The sequence below is a fragment of the Ciconia boyciana genome, chromosome 6, assembly GCF_034638445.1.
Source record: "Ciconia boyciana chromosome 6, ASM3463844v1, whole genome shotgun sequence".
Classification (NCBI taxonomy): Eukaryota; Metazoa; Chordata; class Aves; order Ciconiiformes; family Ciconiidae; genus Ciconia; species Ciconia boyciana.
In genome coordinates, this window is record NC_132939.1 from 3,491,056 (window position 1) to 3,513,520 (window position 22,465).

At 41.2% G+C, this 22,465-nt stretch overlaps 1 protein-coding gene across 2 annotated transcripts in view; it reads right to left on the reverse strand.

The window, feature by feature from the left end:
* Positions 1-19,787: 19,787 nt before the first annotated feature.
* The window catches only part of CTTN (cortactin), a 28,697-nt gene continuing 26,019 nt past the window's right edge, over positions 19,788-22,465 (reverse strand). For both annotated transcript variants that reach the window (XM_072863858.1, XM_072863857.1), the window contains 2 exons: positions 22,172-22,243; positions 19,788-21,579 (listed from right to left, as the gene is read on the reverse strand). In XM_072863858.1, the coding sequence (XP_072719959.1) occupies positions 21,443-21,579; positions 22,172-22,243 (209 nt within the window). In that variant the 3' untranslated portion in view covers positions 19,788-21,442. The remainder of the gene's footprint in view (positions 21,580-22,171; positions 22,244-22,465) is intronic.

Here is a 22,465-nt window from a genome sequence, read left to right on the forward strand (position 1 = left end):
TGCCAGCAAAATTTGGGGGGGGGAGGGGGAAAACAGTTTAATTCCTGGTACTCAGGTAATGCAGACTGTATGCTACATGCCCAAACATAAATCTAAATATGTTACATGAGTGGGGCCATTTTATTTCAAAGTTGTGGGGAGACACGAGAGAGAGAGAGAAAATTGTTAACTTCAAAAATACTATCTCTTGATAATGCCCTTCTGCTGGAACCATTACATACCACTTTTCTTTCAATTTAAAATTGCAAGCATTTCATTTTGTTCTTGAAAAGCACTCTATTCTCTTCTTGACATTCAGTCTCCAAGCAGGCTTCCTTCCCCAACCCTTAGTTCATTTTAAGAGGACAGATTGCTTTATTACCATTCAAATCCATTTTTATTGGTAGCAGAGGCACAATATTAAGACAGGTACAGGAGTTCATATTACTGGTTTTTACTAGTTTAGCGCTCTGATTTGTTGGCAGAGAAGCTGGTTGTTCTGCTGGAATTAATTCAAAGGTAACCTTGCTCTGTTTTACCTGGTATTTCTTTATTTCTGCAGTTATACTTAGCACTCTTCCAAGGTGGCAGAACAAGTTCAATACATGCTCCATTGACTTGACCTGTAAGACGATGCAGACGTTGCATAAAAACTGTGGAGGAATGCACACTTAGAGGTACAACAAAATGAAGCTAGTTTGAACCTGAAACCCCCAGTTTCCAACCAGCTAAACTACTGCTAAGTTGCAATATGAACTCGACAAGCCAGTAAAAATTTGGGCTTATGTACAGACGCATCTTTTGGACTTTACAGTCAGATACTCAAATACGCTGAACCCTGAGAGATGCTGTTTGATTCAGTGAGTGGTAAGTGCTTAGCTGTTTTGAACATCAGGCCAAGAAAGGAGAAAAAGATAGATGAATGTTCCCATTGAAGTCAGTGGGAAGGTTGCCAGTATTTTAAGTGAGAGAGGGATTTCAGCCTGTTCTCAGAAATGGCAATGTTTCAGCTTGTTAAAAAGAACCCAAAAATGGTAACAAGGTAATGCCAAGATGGAAAGAGGTATATAGTGTCTCAGAACGCATGTGTTCCAAGGGCCAGGAGAACCGGGTAGGTATCCAGTTTCTCATTTTTATCGCTGTTAACAGGAATTGGCTTCTTGACAAGGAGAGCAGACTGAGCGCTTCAGGGGGAGCTGGACGCTGCCCATCGGCCTCCAGCAATGTCTTTGCACGGCTGTTAGGGAGGTGGCAGGAGAGGTGCGTGCACCCTGCCAGAAACCAGGCGGCTGTGGACTGGGTGGTGGGGTAATGGAGCTCGAGAGCTTTCCAGGAGACTTCAGTCAGCAGGGGAAACACACAGATTTGGTTAATCTGACTTTTTTTTCCCCCCTTTTTTTTTAAGTTAACAAGTCTCTCTCTGCATGTTTGAACTCCCCTTGTAATTAACACCTCTTAATATCTGTGAGTTTTGTAGGTCTTTATTAACATAATATTCAAGATGTTCAAGGTGGGTAAATTGTGTGTGGATGGCTAGACTGCCTACCTACCATACTTTCAGGTTCTCTTACATTTTGCAAGGTACCTGAACTTTCTTTCCTTGATATGGTCCTTGATATGGTCCAGCCTATCTCTAATTTTTTTATTGTGATTATTTTTGCTCACAAACAAGTGTCTAATTAGGTCTGCAACAGCCCTAGTATGAGTACATAAAGTTTAGCATTTTAAATATCTTTCTTTACTGCAAGTTTAAATAGTTGTACAGATAGTTTATAAGCACAATATTTTAAGAAAATAAGTGGCTGGTCTACTGGGCAGCCTTTGTGCCACTTCAGTGCTAGAAAGTTAAAAACAAAAAAAAAAAAAAAAAAACTTTTGTGGTTTACTACTATTTCTGTGGAATAATTATAAAGTCTTGACCTTTTTAAAATCAACCTCATTTGGATGCATCTGAACCAGCAGAGCTGTGTTATATTTTCTATCTTTGCTAGAACTTCTACAAAGGAGGACGAATATTTCTTCAAAAGTGGTTATAGTTACCAACGCATTGGATACTCATAAAAAGCAACTTATTTAGCCTCCTGCCCCCTTTACGGAACAACAAATCTTTTGACTTAACATCTGTTACTACGCTATATTTGTATTTGAAAGTTCCAAGTAACCTTGTAATAAAAATCAAGTACTAAGGCATTTTACTTCCAAGAGTACTGAATTTTTCCATAGGTGGTGTAGAAAATGGCAGTTTCATTCAGATAGTCAATACAGGCAACTTGAGGCCGTCAAATACTTTAAGAAGTGTAAAAATGGTAATTTAGCCATCATTGTCTTCCATTTGGTGATATGACAGAATTCAGTAAATAAACCACTAATGCCATGCTCTTTTTTTTATTTCTTTGGGTACAGTTGGTATTACCTCTATAATATGTGCCAGAAAATACATTAGAAAATATGGTAGTAAAAGAAAATGTAGAAGTTGACTTTTAAGCTGCTTTTTAATCACAACCTTCTTGTTGAATTTATGTTGAACAAGTGCTGACATACACGGTAAATTACAGTTGACGGTAATCCCTTTCTTACACAGGTGTGTTTCTTGCTCGTGTATCTTTTCAGGTACTGAAAGAATAGGTACAATTAGTAGAAAAGAGGTTTAACACATTAAAGAGCTAATGAAATAGTTTATTTTTACATTGTGTCTTACAAAGTAAAGGTAAGGAGACCTGAGAGGACCTACTTTCACCAATAAAATACACCTCTGCCAAGATGAATTGGTCTCTAGCTCTGTGATGATTTTGCTACAGAAAGCAATAGTAACAGATACGACGTTGCCTCCGAGTATTTTCATCAGTCTGGAAATGTTGGGGGGAGGAGAGAAGACCCATTTATTTCATGCTACTATGATAGTGAAAAACAAGTTGTTAGAGATCTATGAAATACGTTATGATATTCTGGGTTTTAGGATCAACTTTTGTTTATATACTGTAATTTAAATAAATTGCATTTACATGCCTAGTTTCTGTAATATTTGTGTATACAATACCAAAATCTTACAAGATGTAAATTGTGTATAACTGCACAGACTCCTTTCCCTAGGTGTCTGAGAACATTTTAAGTTTAATTCATATATTATAAAATGACTAGATGTGACTGTTGATTTACAGAATTTACATATCACAAAAGTTAATTATTTGTGGTACTTAAGTTAATAAAAATAGTGATTTTTTTTTTTTCTCAGTTCTTAAAAAGCATTACCCAGTTGATCTGGCGATGATTATGTGTATGAGCCACAAATATTGATAATTTTTCCATTACATTTTTTCTTTTCTTTTCTAGATATTAATATGTTTCTCGCTATAGTTTGTGTAACAACTTGTGTTCACGTTATCTATGTTGCTGTAATTTTTGTGCTTTAATTCCTCTTATTTCGACTGATTAAAAGATCAAGCTCCTGTAACTTGCACTTTTCCCCAATCCTTAATACTCTTGTATGGCAACCAAAATTACTGTAAGAAATAAATATAATATTGCACTAAGGTTGTGGTTCTGATTGCAAACAGAGAACACTGTCTGAACTTTTATTAAAAAAAAAAAAAAGTTGCCAAAAAACTTGCAATCTGATGTTTTTGAAAGCGCATAAAATGCTTTAACAAAATGTAGATAGAATTAAGGCAAAAGAATTGATTCATTGTTGGGAAAAACATTTCCTTTTTATTTCTTCTTTTTGGTTAAAGCATTCTTTATGCCGAACATTAGTTCATTTCCTGAATTTCAGACTCATGTTTGAAATTCAAAGAGTAAAAATTTTCAGCAAGAGGTAGAAAAATAGAGAGCTATTTGCCTTAAGGTGGATTTCAACTAATCGTGGAATATTTTTTTCCTTGGCTGAGCGTGTGTGTGGGAATGCATGCTCTGAACTTAGTACTACTGGTCGTAGAAGGCACTCGAGCGTGGATCTCTTCTGCAATTTAATAAGGCATTAACGTTGGAGGGAGGGGGCTGGAGTTTTTGTAGGGCAGAGCAGCTTTCCAGAGGAGAAAAGGAAGCAGTGCTCCTTATCAGACTTTGTGCATCTTGTGACTAAAAAAATGTACCAGCAGGGTATATTTGTACTGTCGATAAACCAGGCTTAAAATGGAAGAAATGAAAAAAAAAAAAAAAAGGAAACAATTCACATCTTCTTTTGGCTTAATCTAAAAATTTGGTTTTCTGTCTTCAAATGGCGATGCAATGAAGAATATTTTTTTTATTTTATTTTCTAAGAAACTGGAATAAATGCCTAGAACTGTTGCCATTTGGTTTCATATGTTCCTTAACTATTATTCGCTTCTCAGATGTTGTTCTAGTTCATCATTTTTGTAGTTACCTATTATTTCTCTCATATTTTTCCAACAACAATTACTTGGCAGCTTTGTTTTGTTAAAAAAAGATAGAAGAAAAAAAACAGCCCATTTTTATTATTATTTCGGGTATTGTGGCAATCCGGTGATAAACATCTGTGTATCTAAACAAAGTCACGTATTTACAGTGCAAAACAAAGAATGCTTTGCAATTGTCAATGCTTTGTTGGTCAAAGAAATGAGAAGATTTGATCATTGCTGTTGTAGTGTACATTGTACCAATGTGTTGTGCTTCGTTTCGTTCTTGCTTTTCTGTGTTTTTCTGCATTTCACGGTCTTTTCATTCCTTTTGTCCAAAACCATGAACAAAACCCAGTAGCTATGATGGGCCATCCAGAATAGCACGATTGTAACAATACTTCAGAACATGCGATTTAAAAAAAAAAAAAAAACAAAAAAACCGTGCCTTATAATTTTCAACCTGGATCAACTACACTGTATTTAACGTAAAGAGCTTTATCTTTGAGGTATTCGAGTACCTGACAAAAAGAGCTTGTAGTGCTGTTTTTTGAAGTGCGAAGTCCACGTCGCTGCACTAGGAAAAATGGTTAGAAAAAGGGAAATGATTTACAACTTATTTCAAAACTTTTTTGGTGTTATGAGACTGATTTGAAGTCCTCTATTCAAATCAAGTAAATGAGGCAGGGGGAGGGAATGAAACGAGACTGTTATTTTGGGTTCAGTTTACTACCATAAGTACTTGCTTGGTTACTCGTGTAGTTGACATGTACTGTATTTCACAGACAAGGTAACAGTAATAAATAAACCAAGTGGATTTAGGCTTTTAAGTCTGAAACAAACTGGTTCTATAACGCTGACATCTAGTGGAATTTGATGGACATAGTCTCAGAGCAATAGAAGATCTTTTAAAAGATGTATTTATTTTAAACAATTGTCGTTCTTTCTACAGGAAGTCATTTTAGCAAATTTTTTTATTATTCTAAGTTGGCCTGAATCTTTTAAGTCAGAAAAAAAGGCTGACTGTATAATTACACAAATTATACACCGAATGAGAAATCTTTAAAGAACTGTAATGTGTTTTCTAGTCTATAAGTGGTTACGTTTTATCAATGTTATGTTTTAAATGTTAGCATCGCCATATGATCCTTCATCTGCATCAAGCATGTTTTTTAGTGAGAACATAGTTTTTGTCTCCAGTGCTGCAAATCGTGGACTGTTTTGAACGATTTTGAACATTGCAATCTGACGAAGAGCCGATATTTCAGATCCCAGCTGCAGAAGAGTGCAAGGTATTTAGGTTAGGAATTAGTTCAGAATAGCTGGTGGGTTATTTCCCAGATGTACTCGCAGAACTGAAGTTTGATTTCTCAAGTAACATTTAAGTTTTTCCTCAGGACTAATGCTAGAAGGAATACGTGCACGTGTGTGGGGGTTCTTGTATGCTTTTCATGTAAAGGTTCTTGGACAGCATTAGAAATTCATGTACAAATAGGACGCCAGTGTTGCATGTGCTTAAAAATGTATTGGAATAAATGTTGCAGTGTACCTTTTTGCTTTGAAAAATCTGAAGTGAATACAATATACTCAAAATGTAATTCATGTTTTAATGGGTTCTTTTCCACTGATATTTTTGCATTATCTAGTTGTCTCTAATCTCCTAGCTTCCTTATATACTTAAAAGCCAATTAAAGCCATTTCTTGTAACTTCTGAAAAAAAAAGCCTTGGAAGAGCTGAAACTGAGGTTTGGGGGAGAGGAGAGAACCTCTCTGCTGCACAGCCTTCTGAAACCTTCGATTCATTTTCCTTGAGGATGTTCTTCTTCAAAACAAATCCTGAGGGAAGCGTTGCCTCATTACCATGATGTAAAGAATTCCCAGCTCCCTGAACGGGCGCTCGGTTGTCGGTAACGAATTTTTGAGAACTGCCAAGCGTGGTACTCCCTACCGAACCTGCCCCCTAGGAAATATTTAGTGAGGAACTATTGTGTCCATGTCATCCATTTCGCATTTTGTTGTGACCTTGTTGGTGCATCTTGAGGTCTCAAGTGAAGCTGCCATCAGACCTTTTAAGATGTGCAGTGGTGAAGTCAAGGTGAGAGCTCTAAATCTCTCATTAGAGGAGAACAGATAGAAAGGCGGCTGAAACACCATTTGAAGGGTCGTTTACCTATTAGTCCACACGCAGTGTTGGAAAATTAACAAAAATAACTTGTTTTATATCTGAGCACTGTCAAATTTGAGCTCTGTGTCCAATTGTGCACAAAATAATATCGTGATTAGAATTTTATTTTTCACTTCAAGCCGTGCTGTACCCCCTATTCTCCGTTTGCTCTGTCTCAGCAATTTTCTTTCTTTACAAAGCAGTGGATGTTAGTTTTAACATGTGCAACCTTCTGTAGGTCTATTTAATTCACCTGTAAGACTTTATAGTGAGCCAGTAGCAGATTACATACTGTACATTTCACCTGAGGTTATCTGAGCTCTCTAATAATGCTGATTTTCTGCATTACAAAGACCTGAAACAAGGGTAGGTGACTTCCAGAAGATACTTTGCCATTTTTAGAAAAGAAGTTTTCTTTCAGAGACAAATTCTTCACATGCTATGTGTATTCAAAGCAGATCATTTACACACCTTGCCTTTTAGTCGATCATTTCTGCATGGCCTCTCTCAAACGGGTGCTCTCATACTGCCTTAGGACTGTTAGGCAATCTTCGACCCTTTAAAGAAAAGTCACTAATACTAGATCTAATACTGTGTGTATTAACTGTTTGTGCTGATGACGAGGCTGGTTTATTCGCAGGGAAGATCAATAGAGCACGTTACACACCTGAAAGACCAGTGCAATGGAAACAGGGAAAATTTGCTTGTACAAAACGCACCAAGTGGAAATTCTCGCCATGAGTCCGTAGGACTAATCTGTTGGAGGTGACAGAAAGGAGGAGAAAACTTTGTCTTGACAAAGACACACGCAACACATAGCCATGAAAAAGGGAAGGCATTTTCAACAAGAAATAAGGACCTATTAATATGAGTGGGCTGAAGGGCGTTCGCAGGAGCTCATCTGCAACGGGTACAATCGGGATAGGTGTGGGAACCGGCTGCTAGCGAGATGCTGTGATTGGGGGCTTACAGCAGGTTTTAAAATGACTCGGTCTATTTAACCAAGCAAATAGAAGGCTGAAATGAGATGTCTGCTTTCCCACTCACATGAGTGGGTGAACAGCCAGGAGGGGGATTTTAACTAAAAGCAACATTGGCGCTAGAAGAACGTGTTACCAACTGGCGATGAATAAATACAGATTGGAAGAAAGTCCTAACTGTGAGAAGAGTGGGGCTGCGGTATAGTCTCCTACAAGGAATTCGTGACCCCAGGCACTGAAAGTTCATAAATTCAGGAGCAGTCCTGTGTTCGTTTCTCACGGCACGCAGTTTACCCCGGGGCGCCTTCTGTGCAAACTCTTCTGCCGAAGCCACAGGCTGGGCTGGGAAAAAGAGGTTGGTGGGAGCCCAGACTACCCCGGGGGCAAGCCCCCTTAGTTGGGAAGATGGACGGAGGCTCTTAACCAGTGTTTCCCCGCTGGACTGAGGCGTTTGCGCTGCACGATGAGGGGTGGCACCTTCCACGTGAAGCCCTTGTTTTGTAGGATTTCAAACCATCTGAGGTGGGGTCGGTCTCTTCTCCCAGGTAACAAGTGATAGGACGAGAGGAAATGGCCTCAAGTTGCATCAGGAGAGGTTTAGACTGGATATTAGGAAATTTTACTTCACTGAAAGGGTTGTCCAGCATTGGAACAGGCTGCCCAGGGAAGTGGTGGAGTCGCCATCCCTGGAGGTATTTAAAAGCCGTTTGGATGAGGTGCGTAGGGACATGGTGTAGTGGTGGGCTTGGTAGTGTTAGGTTTATGGTCGGACTCGATGATCTTAAAGGTCTTTTCCAACCTATACCATTCTGTGATTCTGTGATTTGGCCCAGCATGGCACAGGAGAGGCTGCAAAGGCTCACAGGACAAGTCTCATTCATCAGAGAGCAGGGTGGGACACAAGGGGCTGGCAGCCTGGAAGCCCAGCTGTCATAGACTGCCACAGGAGGTGATTATATATTTTACATTAAAAAATAATAATTAGATTAATACCGAAGCATTAGATGAAGCACTGGAGCAGAGAAACAAAACCTAGGATACGCGTCTAAGAGATGCAAACCCTAATGCTAGGCTGCAGCGTTAATAAATTTTAGGGGAGAGGGGCCGTGTACGGGCAACAGTGTGTTCAGGAAAGATAAAATCCTGCCGCCTCTGCCCGGCAGCGCATCCTCTTGTTAGCAAAACGTCGGTGTTTGAGCTGCAACTCATCAGGGATTAAATTGAAGATTATGCAACTCGGGGACTAAGCATCTAGCCCTGATGTTGCTGTTCGTAAGTGCCGTACCACTTATCCCTCCCCTTCAGGTTTTGTTTGTTTTCATGGGTTGTTTTGTTCTTCTTTTAAAAGAAATAAATAAAACAGCTAAAGACCACTGGCTTGAGCTTGGCATCACTGCCCACTGTAGCTGGGAATATTTATGTGTATTACATCACAGCTGACATCATACCTGAGAGCTCTGTAAAAAATAAAAGCCAGGAAAGCAAACACCAGGTTTTGTATTACCTGAATTAAAGAGAAGCAAATTTAAGTTATTCTTGACAGATTTTGTTAGATGGCTCTGTGGACATGACGCCGTTCTCACACGTCCCTCTGTAGCAGGGGGCCCTGGCGTTAGCAGGACGGACCGGGGGTGCAGTACCCCCCTCACCCAGGGCAGGGCAGGGCTCTCCTGGGAGGCTGCGCCTGCACCCGAGCATCGGGGCGCCTCGGCATGGTTGCACCCAGGTAGACACGGCACCGTGGTGCACCGTGCTTCTTTCTCTAGGACGTTAAAGCACCTGAGCAAGCCAGTCTCTCTGCAAGATGGATTTCACGTTAGGTGGAAGGTACTGAAATTCAAAGTGATGGTGTAGCATCTGGTCAGGCCTGACCCACCAGGAACTCCTTTACCAGCATCCTGCTAACGAGAACATAAATTATGGCAAACAAAGCACCTGAGCACCATTCAGAGCATTTCACCTGACCCCCCGTATATTGATTCTTTATTGCCTGGTCATGTGGTTTTGCCATGGGGCTTATAAAAGAGAGGGGCCGTGAGGTGGGATGGTTCTCACCTCTCCCTCTGGAAGGCCTGGGGTCAGAGCTCTGGGGCTGGAAGGCTCATCCTCTCCTTGCACTGTTTTAAGGGTAAGGGTTTTGAATTTCCACCTATTTGACTTGAATACTTTTGTTTGTTTCTTTTCTTCCCTTCCTCCAAGCTGTCTGGTGCTAGGTTGTCATCCTCCTTCACCTTAGAAAAGAAGTTATCAGGGCAAGTGCTGGGGTTGGATTTTTAGTTCAGTTTGTATGTAAAGACAGCAGAAAATTTGTAGCAAATTCTGTAAAGCCTGAAAGCTTAATTTTTAGCAAAACATAGTGATATTTTTTTTTAATCTTTTTTCCACTATTAAATAACAGATGAAGGAAACTTTCTAATTGAGGATGCTCCATCAGGTGGGACAAATCCTGTCTGGTTACCCACAATAACAAATCCTATGAAGAACAGCTTTCAGGGATCGGCAAAACCAATATTCAGAAACCAAGGTTTGATTGTGGATGATTCACTGTCCCCTAAAGGGTGACAGAGTAACCTATTCATAAGGATATCAGTGTTGCCATCCAGTTGGATAGTGGCAATATTTCATAGTATTTGCTCACGTACTGAAAACTTGTGTTTTCAGTACTCAAATTATTTGAGACTCTTGGTTTTATTATAAGTTTTATCCCTGAACTGTAAATGGAGGCTCAAAGACAACTTCCCACAAAAGAAAGCCAACTCATTCTGGTTTGTTTGGCTTTAAGTCTAAGAGCTGTGGAACATTTGGGGTTGTAACACTGCCTTATGCAGAGCAAAGAGGACAGCCAGCCCCGTTAGCAGTCTCGGTGCTTCTCAGGGAAGCTGTGCTGGTTGATTTGGGTTGGGAAGACTGGCAGGACATTGCACAACTGATGTGAGGCAAGTGCTGGCTTGTTTGGTGATGTTTTCCTATAGTGCGTTAGGAGTGATGGTGCATCAGGACTATCCAGAGAGCCGAGTAACATTTTCCGAAGCACTCGAATGCATTCGTCATCTAGGACAGCACTTACAGGGGAATTCAGGCAGGCAGAGATGTAGGCAGGTGGCTGACAGTTGCTTACATTAATGAAGAGAAAAGTGGAAACACTCAAACAGGAAAACCATCCTGTCACTAGCTAGTCAGCTAGTGCTATTCTTTTTTTTTTACTCAGGACAGTTTCTTTTTCCTGATTAATCTCTTGTTCTTTCTGGATATATGTTATTCCTTATTTTTCTTCTAGTGCTTTCTACATCACATTAAATATTTTTCTATGATTGCTTCCCAACAAAACTTCAAAAAAAAATTGATTTGCCTAAGTGAATTCTTCTGGGCACAGATCAAAACCATTTTATATTCACGAGAAGTATATGCATTCTAGGTGCTAAGACACAGAGGAAGGGTATTACTAGCAAATGATCTGATTTATTAAATAAAAAACCCTGAAACAAACAAAATCCATACAGCTCCATGTATTAGCTAATTTTAGTCATGCATATAAGTGACTAGAGAACTCTCCTGAGCCGAGCTAACCCGGCCGCAGACCTGCTGGGCGAGTCGTACCACGGCTGCAGAGCTAAAGCCTGAGCACACAGTTCCTCCTCCTCTGCTCAACACTTACAGGGGAAGCAGGAGAATTGCTCTAAGGAGCAGGAGAAAAAGATGGCAAGTGTGTGGAGATGGTTGCTACACACAGAGTAAATGTTGTGTAGAGTGATGGCTGCCTAGAGCTGTCCAGACTGGGAGTGTTGGAGCCGTAGCCAAGCTCTGCTAGGTGCAAATCCCTGCTGCTGCTTTTTTTCCTGAGTGCCTGTACATTGCTGAAATCCTGACTTCAATTATCATTTGTCTTTTTTAATTACTACCTAGGCTAGTAGGTACTGCTCCAACCTATATTTTGGTGATCTTAATTTGATAAGGGCTGGGTATTTGTACTGTCATATATAGCTAACTATTAAATTCAGAGGCAAATGTTAGAATGACAATGCCTATGCAATAGGGCTAATAAAGGGCAGGATTTAATCAACCATTTCTAATGTGTTTAGAGACCTTCAATATAAATAGCATTTTCTTTATAATATGGATACTTACCACTTTGATGTAAGAACATTTGAATTTGGATCTGTTTGTAGTTTTCAGCTAGAAAAGCCAAAGGCCAAAACTAACATCTAAGGTTTACAGAAGGAAAAGGTTATTCGAGTGCAAACTGGCAGCAATGCAATTTTAAAAGCAGTAGACTCAGGTAGAAGGAGCTCACTGGAGGATTTGTTTCCAGATTGCAATGGAAATAACACCCAATATTTAGTAGAGAAATGTTATTATAAACTTGGAATGTATTTGTATTTGACTGTATTTGAGTTCTCATATTGCTACATTACGAAAGATTTGGATTGCCTTTATTTTTGTCAGTGCTTTGTTGACCACATTAAATTTTCTTGCACTGTTGTGCAAACACAAGGGAGCCAGAGCCCTAAGAGGCTTAGTTAATTAGGATTTTTTCTAGCTGGCATCAATAGATGAATTCAGGGTAAGACAATACATGCAGTAGTTTATATTTTACCAGAAATGGTAATAGCACTCTGTATGCCTGGGAATAATAATTGAACTTGAGCATAGAGCTACTAAGGCTTATTGGGCTGGGATGTGTGTAGGCCAATGTCCAGGGCTGTTTGACACAGATGAACACGTATGTGTGACTAATAGCAACGCTATTAATGTTAGAAGTAGTACAAATGTAAATGAGCACATAATTATCTAGTACCATGTGGGTTAAATGAACATACGTTGCTGAAGAAAATTAGTAAGTGGGTGAGCTAGGGCATGGAATGGCACGCTTGAGGAGAAGATGGCCAACAGACCTGAGAAGTGTCACCTGGGGACAGAACTACTCTCTCCTGCTGTTTCTCAGTGTGGCGGGCAAGGGAACGTTAGCTGAGCTTGCATATAAAAGTGCTTACCTCTGGTTTAGTACGAGAGGGTAACTTGGCTCCTCTTGGTTTCTACCATGAAATCTGAGCGCTCTGGTAATGGCTGCTGAGAGGATGAACCTACCCGTGAAACAAAGAGCTGCTCCTTGGCTCTGGCCCCGGCAGTCGGCAGTTCCCTGTCTTCCAAAGTTTCAGCAAATGGCGATTCCTGTCCAAGATTCAACAGAACACCTGACACGATTTTAAGAATGTCTTTGTAGTTCTGCTGGCCTACCTGAAGTTTAGTCTGTCATCTTTTGCTTTCAAAGAAAGGCCGTTAATTACTGGTGCTAGGCAAGTGCACTGTAGCCTTTATTCCAGAAAACCCAGACCTTTAATTTAAGATCTTTTACATTAAAAGCTAGGCTGTGGACCTTCCTTACAAGAATCAACACATCGCTTTCACTTACAGCAACTATTTGTCATAGATCACTGTAGATCTAAATATGATCCAAAATAATCTAACAAACAGAGATACCAACTACAAGGTTGGCCAAAAGTGCTTATGAAAAATCAAAACTATTTGAACAGTCGCAGGTAGAAGTGGCTCACCTGACTTCTCTCTCAGTGATATTATCCAGCAATGGTCTACCCATCCTAAAATAGGGACATCTCTAGCTGTTACAGTGCTGCCCAGGGGTTTTGTATTAGCCCCTGCTAGCTGCCAGCATCTAAATTGTACTCCTATTGTGATCTTATCTTGCCAAGGAAGGACGCTACAGCACAGCCACGGCCAGGAGTCCACAGAAAGGATGGCAATGCTTCAGCACAGCACATGCTGGGCAAGCAAAGCTCAAGTGTTATACCACTCTCACCATCGCTCTCCTTTGTTGTACCAAAAGTAGATGTGAAATCAGAAACTATAGATACTGCAAGAGGACACCGGCATGCAGAGGGATGCACAGAGGACTCTGTTTATCAACTGGAGCCTTCTTCAGATCAGTGTGAAAACTGGGAGGACAACTGGCAAAAGAAATGCAGTTTAAAGCAGTCACCCAAACAGCTGCATTTACCAGGAGCATTTTCAACCAAAACTGCCCCATGTGAGCAGATATAACTGAGCATCTGGAGAAGCCCAACTTTGGACACTTGGAAGTGTCCAAAGAAGAGCAACGAAGCTGAGGAGGGGTCTGGAGCACAAGGCTGATGGGGAGCGGCTGAGGGAACTGGGATTGTTTAGCCTGGAGAAAAGGAGGCTGAGGGGAGACCTTATCGCTCTCTACAACTACCTGAAAGGAGGGTGTAGAGAGGTGGGGGTCGGTCTCTTCTCCCAGGTAACAAGTGATAGGACGAGAGGAAATGGCCTCAAGTTGTGCCAGGGGAGGTTTAGACTGGATATTAGGAAATTTTACTTCACTGAAAGGGTTATCAAGCATTGGACCAGGCTGCCCAGGGAAGCGGTTGAGTCGCCATCCCTGGAAGTATTTAAAAGACGTTTGGATGAGGTACGTAGGGACATGGTGTAGTGGTGGACTTGGTAGTGTTAGGTTTACGGTTGGACTCGATGATCTTGAAGGTCTTTTCCAACCGATACGATTCTGTGATTCTGTAAATGCTGTACTTGGAGTTAAATGCCTAGCCGCACCAGCAATGCCCGGAGCTGAGATGGTAACTCCCTGATAGCAAAGGAGGGCCAGAGCTAACCGTCTGGACATGGCTTGCAGGTCCGGCACGCGCTTACACAGGGGCACGTGTAGCACCCGCAGCAGCAGCCAGAGGAGGTGATCTCATGCTGGGGAAAGGGAGGAGGCACCAAATAGCAGGGTGGTGTCACGCACAACCTCACTGGCAGAAACGTCATGTCAAAGGACATCAGGCACACAGGACCAGGGAGCACCTATAATAAAAAGATAAGCCTTGCTGTGACAATTTGGTCTAAGGCAAACAAAATTGCTTTTGATGCCATTTAAGTCCTATCTTACGCTGTTGCACCCAAGCAAAGTTTCATGCACAGGCCAAGAGCTACATTGTTTTCCAGGTTTGACCATCTGAAGGCTATTAACAGAAGAAACCAGCGTGTGGCCGTAGCCAATACTACTGCCTGTGCTCTCATACGCTAAGGAAGCGTTGCCACAAGTTATGAAACACAGTCTGCATGGAGGACGGCACGGTCCCGCTCTTCATAGCACAGTAGCTCCGATGCCATTGAATAAGCCAGCAGCTGTGGAGTAATTTGTTCATGCAGTAATTCATGCTGAACTTGAACGCTAATCAATTACTCCATAGGGCTATAAAATTACCATGGACTCCTTTTAAGCTGGTGTCATCCTGTGAGCTTAAGATTTGGAGCATTAATTCACCAAAGAATGTAACTTTTAACATTTTTCTGCACAGAGGAATGATGCGGGCACAGGGTGGACGCTGGCATCGTACTTGCTCCTACCTCAGTGCCTCCAGCACGAGCTCCTGTGTTTGACTGCTTCCTCGCCTGGTCTCTAATCACGGATGCTATCGAAGTAAACTATTTCTTTATCCAGTTAAAAAGTTCTAATAATTCTTCAATAACAGCTTTACTAGGCTCAAAACAGTGAGGAAAATTGGTATTAATAAAAACTATAAAGCTTTTTACCTGACATTTTCACAACTAGTCTGAGCAAAGGTAATATTACCTAGCCTCTTTGGCGTCATTGCCAAAACAGGCAAGAAAGCAAATTGCATAAGTTCTCTAAAGCTTTTGTAGGCATAGGCCTTACAAACCTTTTGAAAGAAAATCAGTTAAATCAGATTCCTAGTGATGTCTCAGATCCTGACTGGGCATTAGGCTGAAGTTTATTCTTCACTTAGGACTCCTTCTCTTGCAGTGGAGCTTGCCATCTAGATAATTCATTAACCTTGTTTAGCTTTTAATTTTCAGTATCTGACATCTTCTGTTTTTGCAGTATGCTGCACTGCCTCAAACATCTAGAACCCAAAATCTGGAATTCAACACTGAAAACGCTGACCCGGGAGGTCGTGTGAGCCTAACTGAGGATCGTCTTCATTTTTATGGTGGGAATTCTCCTAGAAGTTTATGGTCAGCCCAAATGGGTGCAGCCACCCCCTGAGCTTTGGGCTGAGCAGCGAGCAGCAGCTGGCACAGCTTGGAGGAGGACAGGGCCACTGAAAGCCACCCTTTGGCTCTGGGATTGCAATTTGGCCATCCTCCTTCGCCTGCAGAAAGAGACGAGGTGAAGGTATCTAACTGCACAGCTGTGTGATTTTCTGGGTTTTGGAGCCTTTATGGAGCAGATGGGCACCATGCCTCATCTGAAGGCTAACGAGCTGGTATTTTGAACTCTGAAGTGCCAGTGTCTCTTTCTTCTTAGGTAAGCGTATAGATAGATGGCTGCTGTGCAAACAGCCAGCTCGAATGCAGGAGGTGACCCTCAGCTCCCATTCCCTGCAGGCAGAGCCCCTGCTTCTCATTTCCAGTGGGCTTAGATAATGGAAACAGCTGAAACAGCTAGGGGTTTTGGCTACTTAAATAACAGGAGTTGTTAAATTAATTTTGCCTGCCTCCATGTGGCCTTTAGAAAATAGCCATTAAACTCTGATTTTGTGGCAAGCTGCACTAGGCCACCATGCATCTCTTTTTTTAAGGTTCCCTTGCTGCGTGCAAGGCACTTTCCAGGCAAAGATGCATTGCCCCTTTTCTGTCCAAGCTTCCCAGGTTCTGGGATAAATATGTCAAGTAAAGCTATTTTGGTCAATTCAAATTCCCTTTTTGGAAGCCATCCAAGGCAGTACTCTGTAGACTTAGCATTGCACAGTTGAGATTGATTTTTGTTCTTTTCCTCTTTCCATGGACTAATACATCAATTTCCCTTTTGCCAACTAACTTTATAGCAGCGTCTGTAAATCACGGTAGAAGCGGTGTGCTCAACGTGAGGAGAATTTGAGGAAGCTTCTTCAAATTTAGTAAAAATTAAGCACCATGTCTTTAGCATCCTGTCAATAATTAGCTATGGACAAGCATGCATTAACATGCCTAATTATTGCAGCCTGAATCTTGAAGGCTCCACATCCCTGTATAGTGTAGAAAGCCTGCAGCAAGGTGAATACGAACTACACGAGATGGCAGCAGTTCTTGAAGTTCATACCACAAGGAATTGACTTGCTGGTTGGGTATTCACCATCCATGGGCTGCACTTTGAAAGCTCCTATTATAGGCTGGAGTGTCTCAGAAAATCATAGGTGGCTTTAAGTCTGCATTTGCAAAGGCACTCATCTAAAAGTAGGTGCTTCAGATAAATATTATTGGTAAATAGCATTTGCTCTATTTGCTAGAAAAGGAACTTAAAAGCTAGAATACACTGAGATGATTGTGATGATCAGCCTTCCAGGTTCAGGAAAAACTGCAGAGGACATGCAGACCACCTGCAATATAAAATTTTGCTGGTATGCATTTCAACTAAGCCAAACCACCCCTTCAGAGGAACTTCCCTGTGCTTCGCTTTGTAATTTCCCCTGCCCCCTGCCTTGGTTAAAAGTCAAAAAACAGTTAGGTTGATTCTCACTATTGAAAATCTATGCAAAATTAACAAGTTGGTAATGGCCCACTGCACATAAAAACCCAGCAAAACACTCCACAGCTTCAAGGCTTTAGATAAAATAAATCAGATGCAGGTGCATTCTTCACCATCCTCTTAAGCCTGCCATTTGTGCAGACTAAAAATAAAGCAGCAGCTTAAGGAGAGGTTTGATAAAATGCATCTGAGAAATGCATTGGTAAAGCTCTGCCAGGCTCTTAAAATGACTTAGAGATGCTAACCCTGTGTGCTGCAGAGGGGCTTTTCATCACTCCTGTTATTCAGCCAGCCCTATGTGACCTGCTCGATGGGTAGGGTAACTAACTCCATCATTGTAAGAGATGCTGGCTGGCAATGTCACATTAGCCAAGAGCTTGTTCTCCATGAGAGCAAAGTTGCTGCTGAACTGGCAGGAAAGGCAGATCTAATTCAGACAATTTATTTGGTGAGTAAAAAGAAGGCAAATAAATAGCTACTTACAATTAACATGAGAAGATCCTCAGGCACAAAGTGGGACTAATGTACGCATGTAGGGAAATACTGTCAGTTTGTATGACATGAAACTTTCCATCCACTCCATCAACAGCCACCAGGGCCCTGCAGCTGGGGATTTAATGCAGCTGCTGTTTCTGCTGCACCAACCTGGCAATGCGGGACAGCCAAGGGTATCTCAGGGCTGTGAGAATTCCTCCACCTCCCATGTAACCCCTCTTCAAACTATGTCCTTCTCTCATTATTGTTGCTAGTGATTATTACAAAAATGAAATATTAGAAAATACTATTAAAAGTTTATATATAAAAATATTAAGTGTTCTTACTATGTGCTTAATTAATTTAGAAGGATGGCACTCAAAGTGTAAAACCATCAATGGATTAGACGGTGAATACAACTGGTGCCACTGCTGCCTTCTGTCAGCTGAAGCCCCAGCATGCTTAGGAGTAACACTGGGGTTGTGTTAAGAAGCAACATGATGAATTCAAGATGCCAGGAAAGTAAATGGCTCACCCAAAGTCAGGCAGTGAATCAGTAAGATATCCATTAACAGAAATTAATGGGCTTGCTTGCTGCTGGCATTAGTCACCGGTGAGGAGGGCTGAGCCAGCCCTTCTGATGGTAAATGCAGACAGTTTGGGGTGGGTTTTTTTCCAGCAGCAAGTGTTTCGGGTAACTTGAGCAATTACTGCTGATGAATAAGAGTGGCCTTAAAACTTCCAAGACTTGACTACATCTAATCCCATAGTAGCAATAGTACAGTCATAACACTGCTACCTAAATACACTTGATGAGATATTAAATCAATCATCTGGTACAGAAAATCTTGCCATACTGTGACAGTGAGGTTAGTAGTTTAAATTAGAGATGAAACTTTCTCCATTAGGTGAGGCAATCCATGAATAAGCTCCTATGATACTGCCAATACCCATACTTAATACCCATAATATTGCTGATAGTGTCACCTAATTTGTTCTTCCAGTAACTCAGTTCCTCCCATCTCACTTTGACACAGGAGATGGACGCAGGACTGCGGTATTTTCCCCACGATGCTGTTTATGAAGATTACCCGCAGTGAGTTCACGCACTGTGCCACTTCTTCTTTCCCTTTAAGCTTTTCCCTCCCTGTTAGAAGCTCATCTCTGCCCAGGCAGGGTCTTGTGGCAACCTCAGGGCCTGTTTTCCTTTCAGCAGCTCTGGCAGTGCAGCCCCTGTCCCCAGACCTTGCAGCCATACCCCACACGCCTTCACCCAAAAACCATCCCAAGGCCTTAGAGCAGCAGCTGCCCTTTGCACAGCCCCGTCCTACCTGCTCACGCTCCCCGTCCTGCCGCTGGGTTGAGCCCAGGGGCTGCTGCCTCCCCCCCGATGGGCTCATCATCACCCACACCGGCCCCCTCAGATCTGCCCTTAGCAGCGTGAAGCTTTAATACCCCCCCTCCAGAGCAGAAAGCCTACCTGTACAAGCACATTTTCTTCTCAAGTCGCCCGTTTTTAAGTTAAGTTATCTGTCTGCTAAAGCAACGGCTCTCGCTCACTGTATTTTAGGACTCGCGGCAGTGAGCTCCAAAGCTTTGGATTTCCTGTTAATATAGTAGCATTACAGAAAAATTAGAAAAAGGGCATTAAGATTTTCTTTCTTAGCATTTCCAGCAGTGCATTGTCAAGTATCAGATTCTCAGAAAAGTTCAGGATTAGAAACTGTGAAATATGGGCTTGCTTAGACAGCGAGGCAGGACGTCTTTCTGCAGCTGAGGCTTACAGGAGCAAAGCTTTGGGAAGCACCTGACCTAAGGATCCCTATCATGAACAAGAGCAAAACAGCTTTAAAGTGATGTAAAAGTTTATTTGACTGTAACTGATGGCTGTGTTTTCAAGAGCACGCAATGTCCTGCAGCCATCAGTACTTCCAAAAGCCAGGAGCGACTCTTCTCCCCAAAACCACAGCTCACTGGTATTTTTAGCAGAAGTAACAGGCCCTTAAAACAAAAGACAAAACAGATCCTGATGCTAGGATGTTTAAAAAAAATTTTTAAAAGCATCTCTCCTTTAAGTTCACCCAAAGTCTAATTTTGATCTAAATAATTCCACACGGGAGTAGGAGTAAAAGACAAAGCAAGTGGGTTTCTGAGGAAGGGAAGTACATGGAAGGCAGCAGCAACCTAGAACGTAGGTGCCCTTCACGACAGCACCAAGCAGCAGCTCTCCGTAGGAAGCAGGATTTGTTGTATGCAAGCTGGTCCCAGATAAGCTTGAGACAAGATGAACTACCCGTAACAGACTGACAAAGCAATTTAAAAATACAAAAATATTCCATGCAAATGGTTCAAAAAGTTTATTGAATATTTAATTTACAAAAATCATATCCCTATGAGGTGTTCTATGCAAAATTGGATAAAATAAACTGCATATAAAACCCAACCCTAGTAATGCAAATACAACACAGAAAGGAGATCATGGAAAGGAAAAAAATAATATATATAATCATGACACACATACAACATTCATTAAGGATTGTCCCAACCATCCAAGAATTGGTTCAACATGATGCCTTCTTTGTAGATACATTGTACATTTTACCATTTTATACAGGTCTTCTATATTCCATTGGTCCAAATTTACAATTTATAAAAATTCTTTGCATTCTTTCTTAGCTACTACACCAGTTCTACCATTCCCATTTTGATCAGAAGGTGGAAACAGACAGTACAGACATTGAACATGTGCACTATTAGATGCAACTTGCTATCTTTGGTAGGGACCCTAAATCTGCAGTGAAGTGTCAGCTTTCTAGAACGACAAGAATTTCAGTTTTAGTTTTGGCAAAGAACAGGTTTAATTTTCTTGTTAGCAGAACGTTACTGGCAGTTTCTGTTGAACATACAAAAAGTATAGCTGTCTCGCGTATGGTTTAAAAATGGAGATCATTTCTATGGGTTTTAAATCTAGTTACTTGTATTAACATCCCTTGACTCAAATATGGTTACATAAAATGTCGTTACTGCACAGCAGGCCATTCCTTGTACGAACAAAGGATGTATTGCACACAGAACACAACTGCGATTCTATCTTGCCTTTTTTCTCCCATGTAAAGCAATGAGACTATTCCTGCAGGCAGTCACACAGATTTGGACACCAGTTTCCCTTTGAACAAGTAGGAATCTCGCTGAGTGACTCCGCACTTGTGTAGTAATTTTTCAAGTCTTCCTGGGAAAGAGGAGGACGAAACAAAAAAAAAGTAAATAAATTTGGGACAATCAGTGCTAGAATGTTTGCAGCCCTCCTCTGGGATAACATGGATAGGAGGAGCAGGACTGGGGGGAAGGAAAAAAAAAAAAAAAAAGGCAAGAGCCAAGGAACTTCACTTTAAAAGAGAAGGAAAAAGTAACCAGACTGTTTCCTTCATAACATTAATATTCCATACATTTTGGACAGTATTTGATTCACTGCCATTAGCTGCAACTTTCAAGCATTCTCTTTGCTTTTTTACACACTATCTGGAAAAGAAAAGAAAAAATTATGCACCTCCCCAGTCCTCCCCACTCCTGCTTAGTGGAAATTCAAATAACCTGCATAGCCATGATTTTCTTAGCTGAAAACATTTAGTGGAAGACTAACTAGACTTAAACACTAAGTAAATCTGCTCACTTATGAGTAAAACATGCAATATTACGACAGACAGCTAATTGTCCTTGAAAAGGCGTTTTATGACAATTGCTAATTTGGCAGAGAAGAAATGTTTCCAAATGCATGAAAATCATTTTAAGAGACTTAGTGAAGAACATAGTAGTTACAATATATTAGCGATTTCTGTGGCATAAACATTTTAAAAAGCATCAGCAAAGTATTAAATATAAAAGCAATATGTATATACCCCTCCATCCTCAGAAAAACATCATGATTTGTAGTGTATTAAGTCAGATTTATTGACTGGGGAATTAAGGCATAACCAGTAGACAATAGTCTTTATTGTCTCAGCTCCACATAATTTGCAGGGAACAACCCGTATCGGCCTTTGCAGACACCCCTCCACCAGCCGTCATCAATCATTTCTATGTTTGTGATGATGTCATCTGGGTCAAAGGAAATCTCGTCATCACCCGCTGGAGAGAGAATTGAAGAGGCTCAGTATCCGCACAGGAGCAGTCCGCACTACAATCTCACTTATCAACCCACCATCGCTAAGAATAACACAGACACCCCTCACCTTCCTCTCTCCCATCAGGGCGTTCGTTTGAAACAGGGCACCGGGCAAGGACGCCCTGTAAAGACGGACGCTTTCTCATCCCCTGGAGTGATGAGGTAGTCGGTTCTTACCTACTTCATTTTGGGTGCATTTCTAACTTAGAGCAACAATTGCTACCTAATACACTGAGAACCACTTTACTTTCTTATCTCTCCTCAGAATTAACCAGTCAAGATTTTAAACAACTATGTATGCCAAGGGTTTAACAAGAGCGTTAATACTTGGTTAAAAAAGACTTTAAAAACTCCCACCATTTCCAGAAACACTGGCTGGTAGTTTTCAAAAGTGTCTCAATGCTACTGCCAAACCACTAAATTCCTAATTCTTCATATCTTAATTTCATATATTACTACAAGAGACTACAAGATGAAAGGCAAAGGAAAAATCCAGACTCATCTGTGCAGAACAGAGTTTTCAAAGACAGGGTTAAAAACAAGAGCTTTGCTTACCAGCTTGATAATCATAAAGGGCTATGGCTGTAATTCCAAGTTCATTTTCATATTCGTCATAAGCATTTTCTTCTAGAGAGAGAGAGAAGAAGCAACAAACTAAAAGCACGAAGCACACTACCCATCACCCCGAGTTCTTTTCTGTGGTGCTCCTCCTGTAATTCTATTGCTAACCCACGCACGAAGCAGGGACCAAACTATGCAAGTTTCTAGCAGGGCTGACATACCTTCTGAAATGGATATTTTCCCTAAATCACACACAATTAAAGCCTGAAAGGAAGTGTTCACAAGTAG